The following is a 24,151-nucleotide window of genomic DNA, read 5'->3' as shown; positions in this document are numbered from 1 at the left end:
GACGTCCTCTGCCAAACAATTTATCCCCACCCCGCCTGCTTTATTAGCCATAGATTATGGGTGGTCATGGACAGTGTAGAGCCTCTGCTGTCGAGGTAGCCGTATAATTGACTGTCGGGAAGCAGGGTGGATACTTATTGAGCGTAAACTACACTGTCAGTGAAATGCTGTAGAATACATCTGTTGTATTATTTTGGCACTGAGCAGGATTTCATTTCTGTGCTTTTAGTTCATTTTGCTTTCCAGTTAGCATCTTTTTTAGTCACGCTAGCACCCCAGCTGTGGACATGGCAGTCTTCTGTTTGCATGTAGCAAGAAGTCAGAACTGAAATATTTTTTCAGAGGATTTCTCTTAAATATTTTGGATATATGCATGGTGCTGAAGTCTGGTTATCATTTGTCTTAATGTAACTGTGAGATGGAAAATTGCTATGCTATGCAAATTTTCAAAACGTGGTGTAGTATCAAGTTGTACTAGGATGGAAAACATGACAGATTTGACATCTTAATATTAGCATGTAATGTTGTTGTTTTTTAAATTTTTTTTTATGTATAATATGTGTCTTTTAAAATGTCACTTAGCAGTACCGAAATTCTCTTTCTCTTTTCAGAATTCTGGATCCATGGCACCTTCAGCAGGCTCCGCCCCGAACGCTCCCGTGACAGGTTACAAGCGTATGGTCATCCCAACTCAGCCTCCACTGACTGCCACCAAGAAGTCTACACCCAAACCTCAAACTCCTGGGGGAGTCTCATCTACATCACCTTCTCCTTTAAGTCCTATGGCCAAGACTCCAACCCACATGGCTCCTCAGCCGGTTCCGGCCTCCTATGCTACAGCATCAACCCCAAGCCAGCCCACCTTCAATGTCCAAGTGAGGTCGGCTCAGCCTGGACCCCAGCATCCAGCCCCTGGTGGGCACAATTTTGGCCAGCAGCCCATTCGCAGCCCCGCGCAGGTGCAGTACATGTCCGCTCAGCCCAAAGGTCCTGACTTTGCTTATGGCCCGCCACAGCCTGGCTTCTCTCCAATGGCACCGGGGCCATATCAAGAACAGCAGCATCCAGGTGCGCCACAAGTAAGTGGAATAAACTCTAGAAGACCTCAAGCAGTCCCAGCCCAAGGATACCAGACCCCAGGCCCCAAGAAGACCTACATTACAGATGTGCCACCCAGCTTGGCTCCATACACTTCTAGTCCAACGATTCCACCAAAGGTAAGAACGTCATCATCATCATGCAGTCGTTGTTCATATTCTTGGATATGGTAGTTTGAAAAGGCTTTAATCTCGTTATTGACATCAACTGGTCTAATATTTTCTGACACTTTAAGCATCTAAGTTGATAGCTTTAGGTTAACCACTGTGGCAGCACAGTGTTTTAGCGGTTAGCTCTTTTCCTCACAGCCAGAAGGTCCTGGGTTTGAAGCTGGGCAGGAGGCACCCTCGCCCCCCCTTGTTTCTGTGGGTTTTCTCTGGGAGTTCCAGTTTCTGCCATAAAAATATGCCAACACACAAAACACAAAAGCATTTCTCATTCTAAAGAGTTTCACTTCCTGTTTAATAAGTAGAGTTGCCTTTGAGAATTGTAAGGCATTTTTACGCTCAGCTGGGATGTTTAATCCCTCCAATGTGTTCTAGGTTTGTCCTGCAGCGTTAGGGTTAGATGTCCCTCGAGTTCCTGACTTGGAGGTGTCCTTACTGGATGCTTGAACCACCTCAGTTTGCATTTGTCAAACGCATAGTTGTTCCTCTTGAAACCTCTGTGAACCTCTAAAGATATGTCAAAAATGGGAAGAAAAGATTTCAGTCACTTAAATGAGAAATTGTGCTCTTTGAGTCACCAGGTGCCAATGGTTTAAAGTTGCAAAATCAAAAGATAAATCAAGAGCTCTGGTTATCTCTTAGATCACCTCATCATTCATTCCTCCCGTTGAAGTCCTCCTCCATTTTGTTGTCACGAAAATGACCCACAGGTATTTAAACTGCTTTGCTTGGGTCAGCAGCTCACTGACAGAACCTTTAGAAAGTGTTCACCCACATCCACTGAGCCTTGCAGGTCACAGCTAGACAGCAAGAGTCTGAAAAACACAGCCTGGTCTCATTCTCTCTCTGTTGTAGCTTTCCAGTTATGTTTTATACAATTTAATAAAGGCAAAAACAGTGGGTGTGCAACGGTGCAGATCTCCGTACTGTAAACATCACTGTTATTTGTGTATTCATATTTGTGTGGAAGGTATGCATACATTCGTGCAACATTATTTGCCAAAGCAGTATGAAGCCATCTTTCATTGAAATTCTCTGAATAAAGTTATTTAAACCTGAGCCTGTTGGGCTTTACACCATAATAGACAACTTGTACTAGTGTACTTCAACAGTGTATCTACCAGCTGTGTTTTGTAAACCTAAGCTTGTACTTCACTGTAATAGTTATTTTTCCAGTTATTTGTGCCCAGCTGGAATGTGAATGTGTCAGTATGTAGTTTCCAAACATGTGCATGTGGTTAGGAGCTATTGTATGACTGTCCTTCAAGCTAAGAGCTTTTAAAAAACAGTCGAACATGGAAATCTTTAGACTGAATGATGATACGTGATATACATTTTTGTATTTTTTATTAAGCCAACCTGTGGTACGGTGCAATCACTTTCTAGATTAACCTGTTTTATTTCAGTGCAAAAAATGTTGTTTTCTCAGCCAAGAACTGCTGTGCTTTTCAGAAAACTCAGTAAAATTATTCTACATATTTCTTTCTGATGTTTATGATGAAAACCTTTTCACTGGCTAAATCATTTGGTTTTGCGGGGCCTTCAGATCCAGGTTCAAATCCATAGTCAGTGTGTTACTTGCAGTAGAAGACTGTAGGCAAGAAATAAATGTTGGTTTACTTGGACGCTTTATTTGGAGCATTTTCCCCACTTTACCTGCCTTCAGACAGGTCTTTTCCACAGGGAACTGAAGTTGTTACACTCCACCACACTCGACTGACCAAAACACTGTTTTACTTCACAAAACACAGGAGTTGTCTGTCTACCGTTGCCTCAGTTGGTTAGTTTGTTTTACTGCGTGAGTTCAGTGTTTAATGGGTTGATTCCAGCCATCTAACTGTCCAAACATCCATCCATGGGCAGCAGTCCAAATCCCAGATCTCCCCGGCCACCTACTCCCCACCTGTCGAGGGGGGGGCATCAAAGTGTTCCCAAGCCAGCTGACTGAGGTAATCTTTCCAGTGTTTCCAGGACCTGCTCTGTCCCTCTTCCCAGCAGAAAATATCCAAAACATCTCACCTAGGAGGTGCTCAGGAGGCGTGCTGCTTAGATGCACCAACCGTCTCAACTGGCTCCTTTCAATGTGGAGTATTAGTAATTCTACTCTGAGCCACTGTTATGAATGACTAAGTTCTTCACCCTGATGGAGGAAATTCATTTCTGCCAATTGTATCCACACCTCATTCTCTCAGTCATAACCCAGAGCTTGTGGCCATAGGTGAGGGTAGGAATCCAGATTGATATCTGCACCAATATATCTCCTATCACCAATATAGTAGACTATCGTGGCTCAAGAGTTGAGCGTTCGTCTTGTAATCGGAAGGTTGCCGGTTCGAGCCCCGGCTCCGACAGTCTCGGTCGTTGTGTCCTTGGGCAAGACACTTCACCCGTTGCCTACTGGTGGTGGTCAGAGGGCCCGGTGGGCAGCCTCGCCTCTGTCAGTGCGCCCCAGGGCGGCTGTGGCTACACTGTAGCTTGCCATCACCAGTGTGTGAATGTGTGTGTGTGAATGGGTGGATGACTGGTTGTGTAAAGCGCTTTGGGGTCAAGTAAAGCGCTATAGAAATACAGACCATTTACCATTTTAGTGTATGGATGTAGGTTTCTGGGTCAGCATTTTGAAGTCTCAGTTTTAGTTTTTTGGCAATGTTGTTTTATTTGTTTATTTGCTTATTTTGAGCCAGAAGTAGCCATATCTTCGAGGTTATTGTCTGACTCTAGTTTGGCTTGCATCCATAAAATTTCCAGGTGAAGCACAGACACAGATATGGGCTAATTAAATTGAGTAAAATTAAAATAAACAGTTAGAATTTCATTGACCAAAAGTGGACTTGACTGTCTGTTAGTAGAATAAACATTTAGAAAGCTCCATTAAAAATGCTTTGAAAGGTTCCAACAGCTCAGACAGAGTGGAGAGGTCCAGCTCAGTGACTCCAGTTAAGGTGAAGACTAACGGGTAGCCATCTGCTCAATCACCATCAATTCCGATGAGTTATGAACAGAGACACTATCCAGAGAGACCAAAAAAAACATTTTTATACCAGAATCTAAATGTTTGTTAATGCTCTGAAATCAGGCATTTTAATGCAGAAGCCTATGAGCACATGTCTCTGTCTGCAAGAGACTCTCACCCAACAAGACCTAGAATTGGCTCTAGCCCCCCACAACCTTGGCTTGCTTAAATAGAAAGCAATGGATGGATGAACAGAAATGAATAAATAATATTTTAAAGGGAACAAGCAGACAATATAGTAAAAAACACAAGGCAAAGAATTAGTACTAAACCTTTTTATAGATCTGTACATGACTGAAAAGAATAAAAACCCTCTGTTGTCCCATAGACTCTATGCCACAGAGACGAGCTATTCTAATCTCAACATATCCAGCCTTCGACAATCTCTGGAAAGTGGAAGACCCTTGAGTTTTCTTTAATTCAAGGATTTTATGATGATTGAAAATACAAACTGGGCCTCCCAGCCTCTGGGAATAGCTCATCAAGGACTGTACTTTACTAAATACAAATTAGATTCAGCATTGCAGCAAGTATTTTAAAAATAAGTCTAATTATATTTGTTCAAAACAAAAGTCTACACTTTGCTTGAAAAGCTCACTGCGGTCCCAGTATGATGCATTATTAAAAAACAAAAGGTGGCGTTTATTACATTTGCGAGCATCTCTTTGATTTCAGATAAAAGCGAATCACTAATTTTACAGATATAGCTTGTGCAATGTATGTATATATTTGTCTTTCTTTCCCAAGGATATTCTGCAGCAGGATAATGGGCTGTGAGCCACCCCTCACCCCCACTCCTCCTGCTGTATTTGGATGCTGTGAAACACATCAGGAAACTTTAATACTCCATATCCATGAATGAGCTGTAAATGAGTGATCAAATCTGAGCCGAACCTCCTCTAAAACATGTGCATCCAAACCTTTAATCTAATCATTTTGTTTTCTCACTTGTGTCCAGAATAGCAGCGTTTTAATGCCAAAGCAGAGCAGGGACATCACAAAAGGCAGATTAGAATGAAAGCAGACTCTGTCAACTTTGCCTTTATGATCATCTCTCTGCTTGACCCAGTGTCGTGACATGTTTATAACCTTATACAAACAGTCATAAATCGACTTAAAGTTAGTCTTTTAATCTGTTGTGTAAATAACCCAAAGCCCAGTCATAGAAAATGAACTATTTACATTTTTTGTCATAATTATCAAAAGCCATTTGAAGTCACTGAGAGCTAATGGTGATTTTATGCAACCCGGGACTTTCTCAGTAGGGGGTCTGTGACTTTGATTGAGGACTTTATTAAAGAGATCATTTTGCATAATTGAGGGTATTCATAGAAGGTCAGTTTCATCAGAAGTCGAAGAGAAAATCCTTGGATGAAATTCTATGATCTAGACTAGTTCTGATTAGCTCGTCTGCTCTGCCCCTGGCGTCACCCCACGTCACCCTCAGCTTGCCTACGCCCAATCTCCCAACGTACCCTTACTCACCCGTAAAGTGAAGGTGTGAGAAGAGCTCCTCGCATCAACACACTTCAACGGTGCTTAATTACCTAAATCCACTAGTGTTTGATCTCAAACAGATTTCATGGCTGCCGGTTAATGTACCATTTTCCGCGATTCTCTCAGTGTTTCCAGTTGTTGGAGCAAAGCTGAGCTGGATGATGCCCTGTGTTTTTGCTAAGCTTGAGTGACGTTTGACAGGAGAGGATTATTTTGCACTGCTCAGTCCCCATAGCCAGTTAAAGCCCCCTCGAAGGTCAATGATGGTTTCAACTGTCAAACATGTTTAAAGAGCTTGACGTATTTCTGCCTTCCAGTTCTGGCCACGTTGGCTTTTGACCTGGCCGACAACATTTGCATATGGTGCCATCAGGACATGTCCAGAGAAACCTTTATAGCCGTGTAATTGGGTACGAATCATCTCCCAAAACTGTGCTTTTAACCTTTAAACCGATCCAGGTGAAAGTCGATCAAAAGTTAAGCAATTCAATTGCAATGGAAACATTAATTAGGACATTTTTGACATTACGTTATCTCATGGATTTTGTATTTAAGTATTCCTGATTTTAATATAACTACGGTGTTTAAGAGAGTGGCTAATAAAAAAAAAATACTTTCAAGGCTAATCAAACAGTCATTAAAATGGAAAGTGCAGAATGATTTTAAACTTTTGTGCAGATCAAGCAAAGTAAAAAACAGCTTCTGTCTGAGGTGGAATAAAGAGGATTCATCACGAGCTTTAGACAAAAGGCAGTAAGCGTATAAGGTCAGTGATACAAGAAGTATAAAAAAGTAAAGAACTTTAAAGCATTCAAAAAACGACCAGAAGTCAAAAGTTGTTTTTAGATCCCACATTTTTCGTTCAACCGTGCTGAATAATGCCCCAACTTTTATGAGAAATGTTAATAATGAAAGTGCTGACATCAGCATGGATCATTTTTAGGAACTAATTGCTCCCTGGAAGTCCCGTTATGACAACTTGGACTTGTTTGTTTTCAGATTTTCTTTTATACTTGAAAAAGAGAGAAACCTGAAAGGGGCCTTCCTCTTTTGTTTGTTAATTATCACCCCCCCCCTGAAGGGAGATCTTGCAGTCCTTTAACATTATCACTGCACCTCATTCTCATGGGAGAACTTAGTCAGAATTTAAGTAATGCATCGCTGGCTGCACAGGCTGTACATTTACAATCACAGTGGAAGATTATATGATATATAGCAAGATGTCATATTGCAGGATAAATGTAAATATCGCATCACAGTGCTGCATTTTAAAAGTCCCACAGAGTTGATTCTGTTCATCTGGACATCACTCATCCAAGTGACTTCTCAGTCTGCTCCTTTTGCAAACACAATGTTGGCACGTTTATGAGACTGAAGAAGTCCCATTAATATATGGAAACGTTTCTCTCACAGAAAAAGCTGCGTATATTTGGGATTTCCTTACCTGGGTACTGTCATCGGGGGGCATTTTAGAAAATGTGTGAAAAAACCGATGATGTGTGCTTGCGGTGGTGTAGCTGGCTCCTGCTACAAGAAAAAAAGGAAGTGATAACAGACAAAGACCTTGTTTGTGAAGTGAGTCTGAGCCTTAAAAACAATGAAAACCTTTCACGTGTGCTTCTTTGTTTTCTGATGTCAGATGACTGTAATCTTTCATCTAACTGATTGTTACCATGAAAAAGTTAATTAAAGAACTTTCCTTGTTATGCTGGAAAAAATGAGCTCTGGTTACCTGTAGCTTACCTGTAAATCGTCTTTGTTGTGGCTTTTTGGTTGTGTAGGACCCCAGTTCTCAGAGGTAGGTTTGCATGGTAGAGATAATTATATTTATGCATGTGTGAACACTTGCTTGTTTACATCACATGCGATGCTGGCTCCTCAGGAGATGACCCTAGCTGCCCTAAATTTAAGAACCATGTGCAGATCTTAAAAAAGCCAGCAGACTGAGTGCCGGGTTACCAGCTCGGCTGCAGAGAGAATTCAGCGCCTGGTGCAGGGTTACCACCATGTGTAACTACAAAGCGAGAGCCAAAGGCTTCGATGAGATGAAGACATGTTATCTGTAACCCTGTGATCTTCTCTGCATGTAGATGCACCTTGAAACAAATTGCACTGTGTTCTGTACCAAATATGTACCGACAGGCAGACGGCTCCATATTTCTTATTGTACTGACAATTTGTGTTTAGCATCTATGCGCTGGCCTCATTAAAAACATGGATTTTTCTCACATCAGGTCAGTGATCGTGTCACATATACACATCTACTGTCCTTTTTGTCTATTTTCATTTCCTTCACAGCTTCATGGAGCTTTTACATAGAAAGCTCATCCACATATTTTTATGTGTTTTTCTTCAGTCTACAGAATCTCCCTCCGGCTACATGGGAATGAAATAAATACTCCTTAGAATTCCTTAAAGCTGCCGTCTATTTTTACTTAACCATAAAGTCTTAACATCAGAAAAAGCAGCCTTAAATTCTCGCTCTGTACCTCAACACATTTATGTGTTTTCTATTCAAACGCCACGATACTTAAGGACACAATCACATCTATTTCTGTAAAAACGTTGTTTTTCCTGCTATATTAATTTACAGTGGTGCTTTCAGAAGAACGATGCCACTAAAATAAGCCTTTATGTGTGAATCCGAGTGCGTTTGTGCAGGTAATGAATCTGAAAGTATAATTAGAACATTTTCCATGCAGTTTCTCAGTCTTATTGTCTTGACAGCACAATTAAAAACAAAATGAGTTATGATTTTGAAAAAGCACACCCACGCATATCTAAGTATGAATACTCCAATTACACCTGTGAGCTGCTTTGCCCTTTCGACTGTTTTTTTCCATGTTTTAAAAAGGCAAGATTACACATAAAAGCTGCTTTTCTTTAATAGTAGTCTGTGAGCTTTAGTCCGGCAGTTAATGGTGCTTACTGCTACGTGTTCACGGCACCAAGACGACAGGGAACTTGTCCGTGCTTTTAATAGAAATTTGCAGTAGTAATTTGCAGAGTAGTTCAATATTATAAACTTGGATTTATGTTTACTTGCTAGAAATCATCATATTTGCCTTTGCTGGCACGTTGATGTGTTTCTTACGCATTGCCAAATGAGTAGAAACGCATAAAATAAGAACAGACCGGAGCTGTCTTAAAATCCACTGGCGAGACGAAATCTTGTGACAGATGAAAACATCGCATCTCTGTGTGCATAAAAAAACATCTTTCCATCATGTTTTCCACTTTTTTGTCAGAGGTAACGTTTCAGTTAAAATGTATCTCTGCTGACAAGATTTAATGGCAGAGGATGGAGAATTGGCACCACCAGCATTTTATCCCAACAAACCAAACCCTGATGCCTGCTGTTAGTAAAGGAAGAAATGAGCATTAATTTGTTTTTTCTTAGGATTTTTTTTGAAGTTCGTTGAATTCAGTTAGTTGAAATTGTGCTGAAAATCTCGCTACTTAAAGATTACAGCGTCCAAGAGTGGCATAATGGATCTTATTTTTCTGAACCTGGATGCAAAAAGAAGTTGGATTGTACAGAAGTCGAGGAAAAACAAAATAAACATTGTACTTTTTGACTGACTCATGACCTCATTAAACACTTAACGCCTTACTGTATAAAACATAATGATTGCTATGTTTAACACTGTGGTTTTTATTAGCGTCAACAAGCAGGATAAAGGAGGGTGTGCTTTGTGCTACCGTCACAATAGTGAAAACAGTGGTTTGGCACCGCGGCATGTGATCTGCAACTTGTAAACTCATTGCTTTTGAAATGGTTCCAAACTGGTTGATTCCTGCACAAATGGGGCTGTACTACAAAATGATTTGGGTACTTGGGAGTCTTGCTTTTATATAACCACAGTAACATGAAGTCCGTATGGGACATAAATGCATCGCAGACAAGACGCAGTCTTTGGAGCAGACTGACCCAGATCGATTGAAGCGTGTCAGCAATTCGTCTACCTTTGTAAATCGTAGTAACTGTGAACCTTCACAAACAGTAGGTGATGTCACAATGGCTACAGCCATCTTTTATATACAGTCTTTGGCAACCACACCAATACTGCACAGCTCACAGGAAATTCCACATTGCTCTGCTCCCTTTCGCAAAAATGATGATCTGTGAATTTTGCTGCCTTTCTAGTCATTCATGTAAATATGGAAACATCTTCTATATATGCTCCAACCTTTGAGCTCATTGGTTGGTGGTGAGCTCTTTTAAGAAGTGCCTCCTTCCATGTGTAGAATACCACAGCAGCAGGTCAGTCGAGGTGGAGGCCCTTGGAAACACCAGTAAATGTAACTACAATATACACATAAACTAAGAGCTGCAACAGGCATTGGCTAGGGATGCACTTGACATTTCATCAATTTAAAGTTTTTAAAGTATTCTGTGCTTTCTGAAAAAATATAAGTTGCTGGGAGGAAATGTAAGGGTGTGTAAGATAAATCTTTAAAGTGCAAGAGAAACGAAACTGGTATCAATAAACATTTACACAGCAGATATTTCAGGCAGTGTAAGGCCTACTTCATTTTAACAACTAAATCTAAAAATAGAGACTGTTATAGTCATTTAAATAGGAGGCTGTGCAGGACTTTTTCACATACTGCTGAAAAAAGCCTCATGAGGTACTTACATCCTCTCACCCTTTAAGCTAATGTCAGTTTGGAATATTAAATCTTTGGCCTCGTATCGGTTGACTGACTTGTGCCTTGTAACTATGCAGCACGCATTCTTGTCTGTCATATCATCAGAAGCCATTACACCTCTAATGCAGGTCAGATCGTGCGACAAGGATCAGCTGTATTCCCCGTAGCATTGCAGAGGTACAAGCTACTGTATGTAATTACTGCTGTGCCTCCGACGTGTTGCTGGCACAGTGTGCAGCGGTGGTCCACTCAGGATTTTGTTACCGAATGCTTCGCAGACTAAAGGTCAGTCCGGTGGATCTGATCCGAGGTCAGCGATTTATGGCGGATCTCCTTATGGTTCACTTTCTTGCCAACACATTCGAAAGCTTCCTCTCAGTTACTGCTTCTAGGTTTAAAACAGGTGTGTAACAACACAGAGGAACTGGGCCAATTAAGGTTAATAGAGATGCTGTGCTATGAATAAATGCATGAGACAATATTGAAAACTGATTACCTAAGTGATGTTTTACTACCACAGCTCTTCAAAATCAGAGTAGCTGCTGAAGTATGGGAGTTCTGACTTTTGTTTTAAATTGGAATGCCTTTACAGATGACTAATAAATAAAATAATGACAAAGTAGTGAAGACTTTTAATTGTGCCCTAAAACTACAGCTGTCCTGATGGTATACGAAACCACCTGCTGGAAAGTAAAAAGGAACATCCTGAGAGTTTTTAACCACAGCTACTCCTTGATAATAATTATAAGGAGAACTTATAATCATAACAGGTCACTAAAGATTTAAAACAATACTTTTATTTAGTCTCGATTGCCAGTCTTGGCAGCCGGGGATCAGTCCGCCACGGCCTCCGCTCCTGGCCGCCACCCGACACACAATGCACCCGACCCCTATAGCGCCTCCTGCGGGTGGTGGGCCTGTGGGAGGATGGGCCCATGTCCCCTTTTCGGGCTGTGCCCGGCCGGGCCCCATGGACTAAGGCCCGGCCACCAGACGCTCGCCCTCGGGCACCCTCCCGGGCCTCGCTCCAGGGCGGGGCCCCAGTAACCCGGGCAGGATAAACTCTTCCCTCGATGTTTTCTTCATAAAGGGTATACAAGCGGCGGAAATGAGCTTCCTCCGAAGGGTGGCTGGCCTCTCCCTTAGAGATAGGGTGAGAAGTTCGGCCATCCAGGAGGGGCTCAGAGTAGAGCCGCTGCTCCTCCACATCGAAAGGAGCCAGCTGAGCTGGTTTGGGCATCTGACAAGGATGCCTCCTGGGCGCGGTGTTCCAGGCATGTCCCACCGGGAGGAGGACCCGGGGCAGACCCAGGACACACTGGAGAGATTATATCTCTTGGTTGGCCTGGGAACGCCTTGGTGTTCCCCCGGATAAGCTGGAGGAGGTGGCTGGGGAGAGGGAGGTCTGGGTTTCTCTGCTTAAGCTGCTGCCCCTGCCACCCGGCCCCGGATAAAGCGGATGAAGATGGATGGATGGATGGACTTTTATTTAGTATCTACTATCTACTAATTGGTTAGTAGTTCCTTACATGATCCACATGGTCCATTGGTATGGCAAGGACAATGGCGGGTTATGTGCAATATGTGTACACATTTTTGAAAGACATAAGCTTTGATTGTATCTTAATTATCAAATTCCAATTACTACGTTGTTTTACAGTCAAGTGGCTTGCAAACCTAGAGAAGTACTGTTGAGGACGTCTTGATTTTAAGTGTTTCTTTGCGAGATTTCTGAAGTATTCCACATATACAAACTCTGATTTACAACAGATAAAACCATTAAAAATGGATTCCTGTAGAAAATATGATAGGGTCATTTATGACCCTATCTGATTGCTAAATAGCTGGGTTTCTTGCGATTAAACACAATTTTATAGCATTACTAAATGAACAAAGTTTCCTGGCCATTATCGCTGTAACTATAAGTGAGCATATGGCCACTGTAAGCCTAGTGTTGGGTTATGAGAGACATATAAATAATTTCAAAAAGAACATCTATAAATCCATGTAATGCAGCTTTTCATGGGTATTTTCTTTCCTGGAAAGCTCCATTCAGTTGTATGTGTGAATTCCAATGAACTACCAGATTCTTATTTCCAGGCAACTCCAATAAAGAGATGTGCAGCTGTGAGTCTTTACATGGAATAAAGATGATTTTTACAAAGCTTCTGTTTACAGAGCTACAACTTGAATGTTCCAGAAAACCTCCCAATGATTATTTGATTCATGATACTCATTTTATAGATGAGCTCATTGGTGTCACTTGAATATTGTTGTAGTTGCTTTCAGGTTCTTTTTTTGTTAGTTGTTGATTGGCCGCTACCTTCAGCCAGTCGTAACCCCTCGTAGATCAGAAGTGTTTGTCACATAACTGCTCATAAATAATAGCCCCTGCCACTGTGTTCTCTTCATGCCCCCTCTCAGACGAATAGCTTGGCTGGTAAATAACTGGCCCGATCGATACCTGTCATTGCAGTTCAGTGAGCTCCGGCAATCCAAAATGTCTTAGCAGTTTATTTTCTTGTTTTCAACCTGCTGTCGTCGCTGGGCTGGATTGAAGAGGTGCAGAGGTGTTGGGCTTTGGTGGCATTTACCCACTTCTCAAGTTCTAAAATAGAGTTCAAACAGCCCCCCATCAACAACAAACCACCCACTCTTCCCAAAGCAAGCGCTTAGCTTCGTTCTGAAGCTAAAAGGCTGTGGAAAGACTTTCTTAATTGAAAATATTACCCTGTCAGGCGAAAAGACCAGAGAGTAGGAAGTTACGAACCCCTAAGTGGGCCTGAAGATGTTTTTACAGTGTTTTCAAAGTTCGATTTTAAGTTGTTTTTAAAGGCACCTTCAGAGCTCACGACCTGTGTCAACACCACATTACTGTAGTGTTCTGTGCGTGATAGATATTTAAAACTGAGGCTTTTTAAATGTCAAGGGAGGAAATGAAGGGACGAGGAGACAGAAGGGAGTAAGCAGGAGACTGCAACGGCGCAATCAGAAATACTAAGAAGCTGCAAGAGATTCAAAATTTTAAGAGAATGTTTGCACAGGAAGAAAAGAGAGAAAAACTCAGTATCGGCTCAGGAGTCAGGTGATGGAAGATTATGATTATTATGTTAAGACATCAATCATAAGAAGCCCAATGAAAACACAAGATTGAAATCCGTGTTTCAACTATTTGATGCACATTTAAATACACACTAATTACTATAACGATTATGTTAATTTGCCGTCTTCTCTTACCTTTGTGACTGCCTGTGGAATCATCAGTGAAATGCTGAATATAATTTCTGTAATGATACATTTAGAAATGCACAGTGATTTTGTTATTTATTTATTTTTAAATCTTGGCACCAAACTTTTCACATATTAGCCAAGTTTAAGGGCCGGGCCTATTTTATACTCTGTATAAGCTTTGCATGATTCACAGTTCAGAATAATCTTTCCCTGTCTTGTTCTGGGCCTTAGTGTAGCCCTGAGTGCTGGGTTTGGCTTTTCTGTTTCACTTTGCATCTTGTTTTTTTTTTTATGTTTATGCAAGTTTCCTCTGTGACCTCCATTATCTCCCACCACTGGGGAAAAAAAACAAAAAAAACCAAAACACCATAGCATAGTGCTGCCTTTTTTGGTCCACGACATTCTAACAAAAGACTTTCTCGATCTGAAGTGTGAAATGCTTTTTTAGCTCACTTCCCCTTCCATTCAAGAAAACTTTCTCCTGATTGGCTGCTTCATACAAACAGAACGTTTGAGCAGTAGGTGTTTGCAGCTCCTCTGCCACAGATGACCATATTAGGGATATCCGTGCATCTTGAAATGATAAATAGCTAAAAATAGACTGTCCGAAACTGAGCCTTTCACGCAACAGGAAGGGACTCGCATCCACAAAACAGCTACCAAAGCACAGAACACCGAGACTGCTATATACTTGCAATCCAAACAGTAAAATCTTGTAGTATCTTTGAACAACAGTTAGAAACCCGATGACTGGTTGCAGACTCTACTACTTTTCAGAGGTTAAGCATTCTGCTGTTATGCATTCATCTTACTAGATGATATTTTTTGTTTCTTAATTTGATGACCCATTTGCTCAGCCACTGCTCATGGCTGAGAAACTTTCTGTTTATTTTTCAAATATCAAGTCGCTGGTGGGCACGTGCAAAATTGCGGTGTGCAAATCGCAAATAAAAGAGACCAAGTCATGTGACGGTACAACCACATGACAAAGCTGGTGGCTGCAATAATGCTAGTGAAGCTAAGTGTGAAGCCCTGTAAATTCCACATCAATCTATTTTAATATTGTGTAAAACTCCAGACAGTGCTGTACAATAATGTCCATGTAGATTGTGTTTGATTGATGGTTCTAGCTTTTCATCACCACAGCCCCTGTGTGCACTGAAAGAGTAGCAGAGGTACGGTAGGCTTTCTAAACACTGTTTATTCGTTTTTATACCAGAGCTGACACTGAGCACAGTGGATGGCTTTCTTGCATTGACTCCAGTGACAGACGGTCCCTGTATGTAAACAATAAAAAATATTTGGCGTGAAGAGTGTTCAGTCCTCTGTGTCCAAGATTAGTTAGTAAAGAATGGCTTTAATTAGCTCACTTCATTCAATGGGGAAGAACTGATGGACTGTCTGACACTGCTTGGCTGTGTTAATGTATTGATCACACAGTAAGAAAAAGGCTCTTTTTGGTTCAGTTACAAACGATGTGGCCAAAACCACCTGCATGAACAGTGGCCCCTGCTGGATCCTCCTGGACATGATCTCCTCAACACCTTTCTGCACACCAAGTTTTCTCAGTTTTTGGTGTCCTCTCTTCCCTCCTCACATCCTTCTCCGACCACAATAGAAGTCTTTTATCCGCCCTTGAATCAGAGTCAGTGAAACGTGTACACTTTCGAATCATTTTTTTTTTCCCACATCGGGGAAGCGTCCCCGAGCGGATTGGCCTTTGTGTGATCTTGGCCGCAGCGTTTGAGCGGTAGCTTTTGGTCAGGAGATATCTCTCAGGGTGTCATTCAGACAAACCATGCAGTTGTTTAGGTGGAATTGGGAAGGATATATCATGGTTTTGCCTGAGAGGTAAAATTACACAGGAGATCGGCACCACTGTGTATTACAAAAGGGAAGTGCAGGTTCCCGATACATCGATTTGAAAGGATAACCTGTATGAATCTTCATTATGTCCACCACATGTGTTTAAATATGGATCTAGGCTACCACATGAGGAAACTGCAGGAGAACACTTGGAGCTTGCACCCAAAACCAGGGAAACCTGCATCCTCTTTAATATCGTGTTTGCTCCGGTCGCAGGATGGTAATTGTATACAAAGAGACGCCAAATAAGTTTTATCTCCGTCCCAACAATTTGTGCAGTCATTTGTTGTTGTTGTTGTTGGGTTCTTGTTTTTTGTTTTTTTAGATTGCTCGTGGCACCCCTCTCTGCACGCTCAGATTTTCAAATATCTGTTTGCAGGGGGATGTGTCAGTTCCAAACAGATGACCTAGTTTTTACACACGCACATCTTACAAACATTGAAAGGCCCCTCTACATACATTACATGTCTGCAAACACTCTCAAATTCATCCCTTTATGTGAATTCACTTCTCAGCAAAGGTTTGAATGGCTGTGGAAAAAGTCAATTATGGAATTGGTTAATTTTTAATTATCGTCGGCTGCTCTGTACACAGCTGCTCTACAGTTGACTGTTATTTTTTTCCTCTCTGTTTAATTGGAGCTGAAACAGCATGACCTATTTTGTTTGGAGAGAATGTATACTTTATCTGCGCCTCCTCAGAAGGTGGCCTTGAGCTTAATTTGCAGCGCCGCGATGTCTCCTCTCAAAGTGTAATGCGTTACAGATTACTCGTAACCTGTTTTACATCGCAGGCTGCATATTCATCATTTGGATTACATAAAGCTACGAACATGCGATCGGTTGGAGAAATGACAAAGCAAACTTTCACCACAGGTGATGTTTTTATTGCCTTCATTTGGAGTCGGAGAGAGACAGTGGCGTCTCATCCGCCTCTAAGTGCACCCTGGTCAGTTTTATAAATGAAAGGGGCTTTCATAGGTTTTATATTGTGTCACCCTGATACAGTCAATACCATCCACTGTAAAGTGAGAGCTGTTAATACACAGCATTTAACCTGCACGTTTGATTCTAAACACACGACGTGTAGAAGTCCCAGCACACACACACGCGCACACTCTGAAAGGATAGTGTGACTGATCCAGCAATCCTTTCATTGTTCTGGTGAAACAGAGTCGCCTAAGCTGCTGTAATCACTCGTTTAGTGTTGCGGCAACAAATGCATATTTTTAGACATTTCCAATCCAATAAGAAAATTCAATCCACTCGTGAACCTTCACTAATGCAGTGGTCCATTTGCTGTTGTTGTGGTTATTATTACTATTATTTTAATAAGCCAATTCCCTTCCAAAGGCTCAATGTCCATTTCAAATAATACAGCTGTGACTGAGAGAGACAAAAAGCCAGGGTGTCACATTTTTGTGAGCTGACTAAAGCGGCTCTGACTTAAAGCTGCAGCTCCATTGACACTAAAGAGTATTTCTGCATTGTGAAGTCCATCATCATTTAATCTGTGGATAAATGTGTCTGTGAGTGATTATGTCTTTCTTCAGTTTGTGCTGATCGTGCAGGAAGTGTTCGGCTATTGTTAAAGGAAAGACAATTGTGCTTGGTTTAAGGTGCAATGCTGCATTTACAGGAAGTAGATGAGAAGAAACGCGCAGCTGATGGAGACACGGATTAGTGTTGCTTTCCATCGGGCTCTTTTTACACTGCTTGTACTTTTCCCCCCTTCTGGTTATCGCTTTCAGCTCAGTGGCTTGTGCTGTTTATGCAGCGGCTCTTGGTCTCATTGTGTTCGCATGCTCCTTTTGGACTATGCAAAACAAGAAGAAGAAAAAAGGAGTGACCTAAATATGAAGATACAACTCACGATTCCTCAAAAGTTGAACTGACATTTGAATTATGCTCACTTTTTGGGTAAAGAAATCTAAACTGTAATGGTACTGTAGCTGCTGTGTGTGTGTGTGTGTTGTTTTTAGAAAGAGGAAAGTGCAGTTTTGTGTATTTGTAGATCCTGATGAGCCGTGTTTGCTTGGCCTTCTGTAGACTTGCAGGTGGGTTACTGATGGGAACATTTTACAGCCTTGTATACTCAACCACATGTTTCCCTTTTGGCTTGTTATGGTTATATTCTAAGTCATCTCTCGTTTCATGAGATTCAGTATTTAGGAGAAGCCATGTTGCTATTAACTCTCCACTATAAATAATGTTTATTGGGGCATCTGTGGAGTTGAAGTGGGTTCACCAGTTGGAAGCTCATCACAATTGGAACATCCCCGATTCCCCCACTCCAAGATACTCAATTACCTCCCAACCCTTCCATCAGTGTGTGAGTCTGTGTGAGCAGTATAAAACGTGCCATATAAAAGTACTGGGGCGTGGTGGATCTAAGCCCTCTTTTAACTCCACTCCCTTTAAGCCACCTTGCTTTTGGTTGGCTGCCTCTCAAACAAATGATTTAAACAGCAGGTAGAGCTGCTTACCTGTGGTGGCCATATTAGGAATAGCCACTCTCTCATGAAAAGAACCGTATGAAACTGAGTATTTAGGTGTTTGCAGATGAGACTGTGATCTGAAACTGTGAGCACTGTGAGTAGCAGGGAGTGACTAGAGACTGGAGAGGTGGAGGTATGCTCTTGAGAGAAGAGGATGAAAGTCGGTGGACGCAAGACAGAATGCACGTGTGTAAATGAGAGGGTGAAGACTCAAAAAGTAGAGAAAGTGAAGCTAGATGAGTTTAAATAGCTGTAGTCAACCATCCAAAGCAAAGGATGGTGCATAAGAGAGGTGAAGAAGAGAGAGCAGAGAGGGTGGAGTGGGTGGAGATGAGTGTCGGGTGATTTGTGACAGAAGGATGGCACCAAAAGGGGTGGTTTACGAAATAGTAGTGAGATGTTAAGATTGGACGTAAGCTGAAGATGTTATGGTTCTCATAGGCGTGAGTAGAATGGACAAAATTAGAAATTAATCTATAAGAAAGGACAGATCAGGTTGGGCAGTTTGGAGACTAAGTTAGAGAGGTGAGGCTGAGATGGTTTGGACATGTGCAGAGGAGGGATAGGCGACTTATTGACAAAGGATGATGAAGATGGAGCTGCCAGGCAGGAGGAAAAGAGGAAGCCCTCAGAGGATTTTCATGGAAGTAGTGACAGGAGAGGAGGAGGCATCCTCCATCTAGATAATCCATTGCGGAGACGTCTAAAGAGAGACAATTAAATTCTCAAATGTAATTTAGTGTCTTAATTTGATGTCTTCTCTTGTTACAACAAATTTAAAAACGTTGGATCTTTACTGTGACAGAGCTGATGTGCTCTGTGTGGTTTCGTCTCACAGATCTGTAGCGATGCTGTGCGTATAGTTCCAGCTTCCTGTTTGGACGCCTTTGTTGCACCTCCTCTAACAAAGGTGCAGATGTGATGCCCTGAGAACAGTTGTCTCTCCTGTTCACTCTCTGTCACTGCAGTGGAAGCAGGAAAGACAGAGCCTGAGGTTTAGTTCTTAGCGGGACACAGCGCTGTCAGGGCATCAGGTGAGAGCATGTACGGAGCGCCCCCCCCCCCCCCCCCCCCCCCCCGACTCCTCACCCCACCCAGCACACTCCACTCGTCACCTAATCGGGTCTGACACAATGCCAATTCCACAGTGGGTGGTGCACACAGCTTTATTCATAGATGTGGCAGTCGGGCAGCGATCAGCTCCCAGACTCTGTCGCGCCATATCAGCTAGCACGCAACGGCGGTCACTTATAGATGCTATTGTTGTCTGTGATTTTATGTGTTCTGGCATTTAACAAAATCATTTTTCAAGTGGAAAGCATTTGATGATCCATCAGGATATCTTTCAGGGGCGTTACGAGTGAAACCTGCGAGCCTGTCCGTGCAAAACAGTGTACGAAGGGTGCAGATGTTAGGCCAACGAAATTTAAGCACCAACTTCAATGAAACTGCGACAGAGTGTCCCGAAGGCGTAGGCAAACAATTTACTGAATTGAGCCAGACATAACTGAAAAATTCACGTCTGCGGCACATATAGCTGCTGTATGGTTTCTATTGTTGCCTCTGAAAAGCTGAACAGGAACTGCGACTCAATCATAAAGCGTGCAGGGAAGCAATTTCTTTCTCTTATTCAAGTGAAAAATTATTCTGTGCTGTCACAAAAGACTCCCTAACAAGGTGCTTTAAACTCTCTGGCAGTGCATTGCTGCGGGGTGTCAAAGAGTGGATAAGATATAAATGAAGCTTAAACTCAAAAGTCTGTTTCTGGTAATAGCAGCATTTCGTTCCCTCTCCAATGTGCTTTTGATGTGGAGCTAAGATTAACAGTGTTAAATCGTCTACTTCACTGTCTCAAGCTAGCAACACCGGCATAATGAGCAGAAGGTTGACAACAGGGGCACTTCTTTCAGGTATATGATTGATTTTGTTTTCTGTTGTGCGAGTTGTTGTATGCCACCTTTGACCATTTTGTATTATTAAAAAAGAAATGGGATTTAAGGTGAAAACGAGGAATACCCGGCCGCTGAGGAACGTTTCCTTTCGTCTCCTCTTAATCATGTGATCTGGCCGATGATGGCTGAGCAGCTGAGGAAGCGCGAGGTCCCAAGGAATCCGAGCGCTCAGACCCAGCTGCTCTCTAGAGAGAAGAAAGATTTGCACGTCCAACGTGTCGATCCCTCAGAGTTAATGAGGCCTGCTGTTTGGGCTTCCATTATGAGCTGGCTGCATCCTGAGCCAGGCCGGGTAAAGTCATGCATCATAAAGTTCTGACGCTCGCTGATACATCGTGGACAGTATGCAGAGCTCAGCGTTTCTCACCATCTCTGTAAATAAACGTACCACGCAGCTGACTCTTTTCAGATACACTGCACATTTCGAACACAACCTTTAATGTACTGTTGAAATTACACAGTTGTATACGTGTTCCCGTAACTTTGACACGCACGGTGAGTCACGTTCATGAAAATTGATCCTGAAATGCATGAGTCTGTGTTTATACACTGGAAGAAGCGTCTGTGCTGTGTTCTAAAGTGTGTGCATGTCAAATAATTAGCAGCATGTAAGCAAAGTTTAATATTTGTGTATTTATTTACTTTTACAGTTTATTAAAGTTTGCCTCCCGTTCTGCAGTAATAGTCAAATCATATTTGTACCCTCAGACACGAGCTGAAATTTCACTTTGTTGTTTACAAAGCAGTCACCGTGATCTCATCCCCGAGCGTTTGTGAGATTTCACCAACAAGCTCTCTGTTGTCGTTTATTTATCGTCTGTGGCTTACGTGTGCTGGCTGCAGAGAACCCACGGTCCAGTGACAGAGATCAGGGAAGTCCGCATTAGGCTGCAGGTTTCTCACCCAGGAGGCTGGTGCACACAGTCTCCCGTTTTTCTGACTCATTTGTTTCATTTTTGGAGATTTGTTTCATTTTAGGGTTAGGAAAAGTTTCCCTATTCACAACAGTAATCCTGCATGTTTTAAAAGTGGCACTCTGGGAGTGACAATGTAGTCTCAATATTGTGTCACACGCTGCTGCCAAAGGACACCTTGTGCGTGACTGAAGCATGCCAGCAGCTCTGACAGTGCCATTATTCTCTCGCCATGGGAACGTAAATGGCCTGTCAGAACTGTAATCATGAATCACGGTAACGTGTTTTTAGTTGCTTTAGCTTGGTTACTGTGCAAATTGTGCCTCACTGTGGAGTCCACCGGAGCTCTTCTTCCGATTCAGAGCAAATGAAACTTTTGGAAGTCATGGTAGCTTCCTTTGTCTTCAGCCGCAGTGCTAATGCTAACTTCTATCAGGACTGCTAATTTACGCACGAGGCGCTCTTAATTGCTTTGTCATTTTTTAAAACGATCGTTTTCATGAATGCCTACTCATCAGTGAGCTCAAGCAGGCCGTCTTCATTTGCAGAGCTGCTGTTAAGAAAATGCTGCTGTGGTGTGCGTTACACTCAATTTTTGGCCCGACAGTCTGCGTTTAGGCATGAGACAGGCCTTCCATCATGAAGTCAAACTGGAGATTACAAGAGATTACAGCATTCTGTTATTCAAAGAACTTAAGTTATTACACGCCTCAGGTCACCAGCGACATTTTGGGGAAAAAAAACATCTATACAAAGCTTTCTTAATCCTTCTTGACACTTTGACAAAAACAGTGTTAAAAACAAATATTTTGAGGAATACCAGCGACTTGAGTGTCGAACTGGCGGGGATGAATGAATTACAGAGGGTGCAATATAGTCGTGTGCACACCTGAGGGTAAAATGCACACAGACGGAGTCGATAACACCAGAAGTGCTGGGTGACTGGATCTGTAATTACGCTCTTGTTCTGCATACAAAAATATGTTTTCTCTAAATCTCCTATTGACCAATCTGATTCCTTTATGTGACAGAGTAAACCGAACGCTTAGTTCACGCTCATCCAGCTCCCAGATGCCACAATTAGGAGCACCTCAAAGGTCAGCTCAGATCTTTGCCCATGTTGCAATATTGAAAATCAAATCTTCTGTAAAGATTCAGTCGGCCCCAGATCTAGGGAAGGTCATCCGAGTGTCGCTGATTTTCTGAAAAAGCTCGGCCACGCAGCGCGAAGAGCGTCGAGTTCAAGCCTCTGGGGTGTCTAAAAGGACACACACGCACCTGTGACGCACCATGAGCCGAAGCTGGAGGGGAGGAGGGGGATTCTCGAAGTCTGAGGATGATTGGCAGAAAATGTCAGGCACAACACGTCAGCCCCATACAGGCACAGCAGGCAGATGTCAGATGCTGCATGATAAGAAGGAGGGCAGACTCACAAGGAAGAAGAAGAAGTGGCATCTTCAGAGAGTTATGTCATCCTTTCAGACTCTTTCACAGATTAGGCCCCGGCACAGCTCGCACCCGAAATCTTTTTGTGCTCAGAGTATGATTAAATAAGTATCTCCCGACCTATCGCCCAAATGTACGAGACTTAAAAAGCAGCTATCTTCTAATGTTTTCCCCTTCTGTTTCTTCTGCTATCGTTATTTTCCAAACAGAGGGATTAGTCAGGGTCACAGTTTTTTCCACATACTTGTGTTGCACAGAAGGAAATGCTCAACCTTCTGGGCTGCACACCACCGGGGCCTGAGCCAGGGTCAGATATCTCAGAGGGGAAAGGCAGACCCAGGACCGTTGGCTGCATCTTAATTATGGTGAAAGTGTTTTGGTTGACCTTGAGGCCATGCTTCATCCTTTTTTAGTAAGGTTTTTGTGAAGCTTTAACTCGAAGCTAGACTTGTGTTACTTATATACATCTGCTATACCCTTTCTTTCCTTTTAAAGCTGAACGGATCACAGATAAGTTTCTTCAGAGTGATGTAAATGTTCATTACCTCTTTGAGGTTTCTCTCCGAGTCACAGCCACCGTATGTTCCTTTCTCTGTTTTCAGGGCAGCGCTCCCATGGCCCACCCTGAAGATGAGCTGGAACGCCTGACCAAGAAGATGCTGTACGACATGGACAACCCTCCGTCCGAGGAATATTTTGGTAAGATGCCAAATCTCATTTCACCAACACCTGATCAGCAACATGCTTTTGCTAAGGAAACATAGATGTAGCGTATGCTAACGTATAAGTGCCTTGAACCTGCATTCTTTTTAACGGTCAGCAGGGGGCGACTTCTTTGGTTGTAGAAAGAAGTGTGACTATATTGAAGTCTATGAGAAAATATGAGTTTGGTTTCTTTGATCTCCAACCCGAGTAAGCACTTTACTAATGAGTTTATGGTCTCAAGTCTTATTGAATGCAACATGATGGTCATTTCGGAAATTTTTATCCCTAATACTGTTAGAAAGGAGGATGTAGATGCTGATCAATCCCTTCTTCATGCTGCAACGGACAAAAAGCTTAGCTCGAGATGTCAAACAGCTCTTCATTCAGCAATAAGTGGACTCAGAGCAGGTTTTATATGCAGTAAATGATATGGACAGTTAGGATGCATTAGTATTTCTTTTACAGTTGATCTGCAGTATATGCAGTTTTTATGACAACTGGAATACCAGGTCATTCCTGAAATTACAGGTTTTTTGGAGGTGTATTAAGTAATATACTTTGCATTTTTCTATATGAATGTGAGACGAACTAAAAAAAATTGCCGAAACAAAAGTCCGAAATGCTGAAAATACAAATATGTACGAAATGCAAGTGATTTAAAATAATAAATTAATAAAAAAAAAATTAACAAAATATTACGACTTGAGTCAACCATTTAAAAACACATTTACAATCTAAAAGTATTCTTTAAGTGTAACACCAAATCCAACCAGCATTGAACTTATTCATATTTTCATTTTAGAAACGAGGTTAATGTAATAACCTGCATTTGTCAGGTTATCACTTTTTAAGCATACAGCAGCAACCTGCATGCTGGCGTGCATGAACATGCTTCGTGTTATTATAACGTTTTTGCTCCTTCTGGTTTAACTAACCAACCACAGAGCTACAGCCTAGTGGAACTAATGAATAGCACCAGCATCCTTATTTTCGTATTGACAGAGCACCGGATTATCTTATTTATTAATTTGGCACCTCAGACGCTTTATTGTCTGCTACACAAAAATCTTGGGAAACATTTTGAAGTTGAATACAAAACTTGCATATTTGCC

General features: G+C 42.1%; 1 protein-coding gene across 2 annotated transcripts in view; it reads left to right on the top strand.

The window, feature by feature from the left end:
* lpp (LIM domain containing preferred translocation partner in lipoma) overlaps positions 1-24,151 on the top strand; it is a 189,795-nt gene that overhangs the window by 117,310 nt on the left and 48,334 nt on the right. For both annotated transcript variants that reach the window (XM_082523210.1, XM_082523211.1), the window contains 2 exons: positions 612-1,217; positions 22,937-23,033. In XM_082523210.1, the coding sequence (XP_082379336.1) occupies positions 612-1,217; positions 22,937-23,033 (703 nt within the window). The remainder of the gene's footprint in view (positions 1-611; positions 1,218-22,936; positions 23,034-24,151) is intronic.

This window comes from Aulonocara stuartgranti (assembly GCF_965226115.1).
Source record: "Aulonocara stuartgranti genome assembly, chromosome: 23".
Taxonomy (NCBI): Eukaryota; Metazoa; Chordata; class Actinopteri; order Cichliformes; family Cichlidae; genus Aulonocara; species Aulonocara stuartgranti.
Note: the sequence above shows the minus strand (reverse complement) of the source record. Positions and strands in the feature narration are given on the sequence as shown.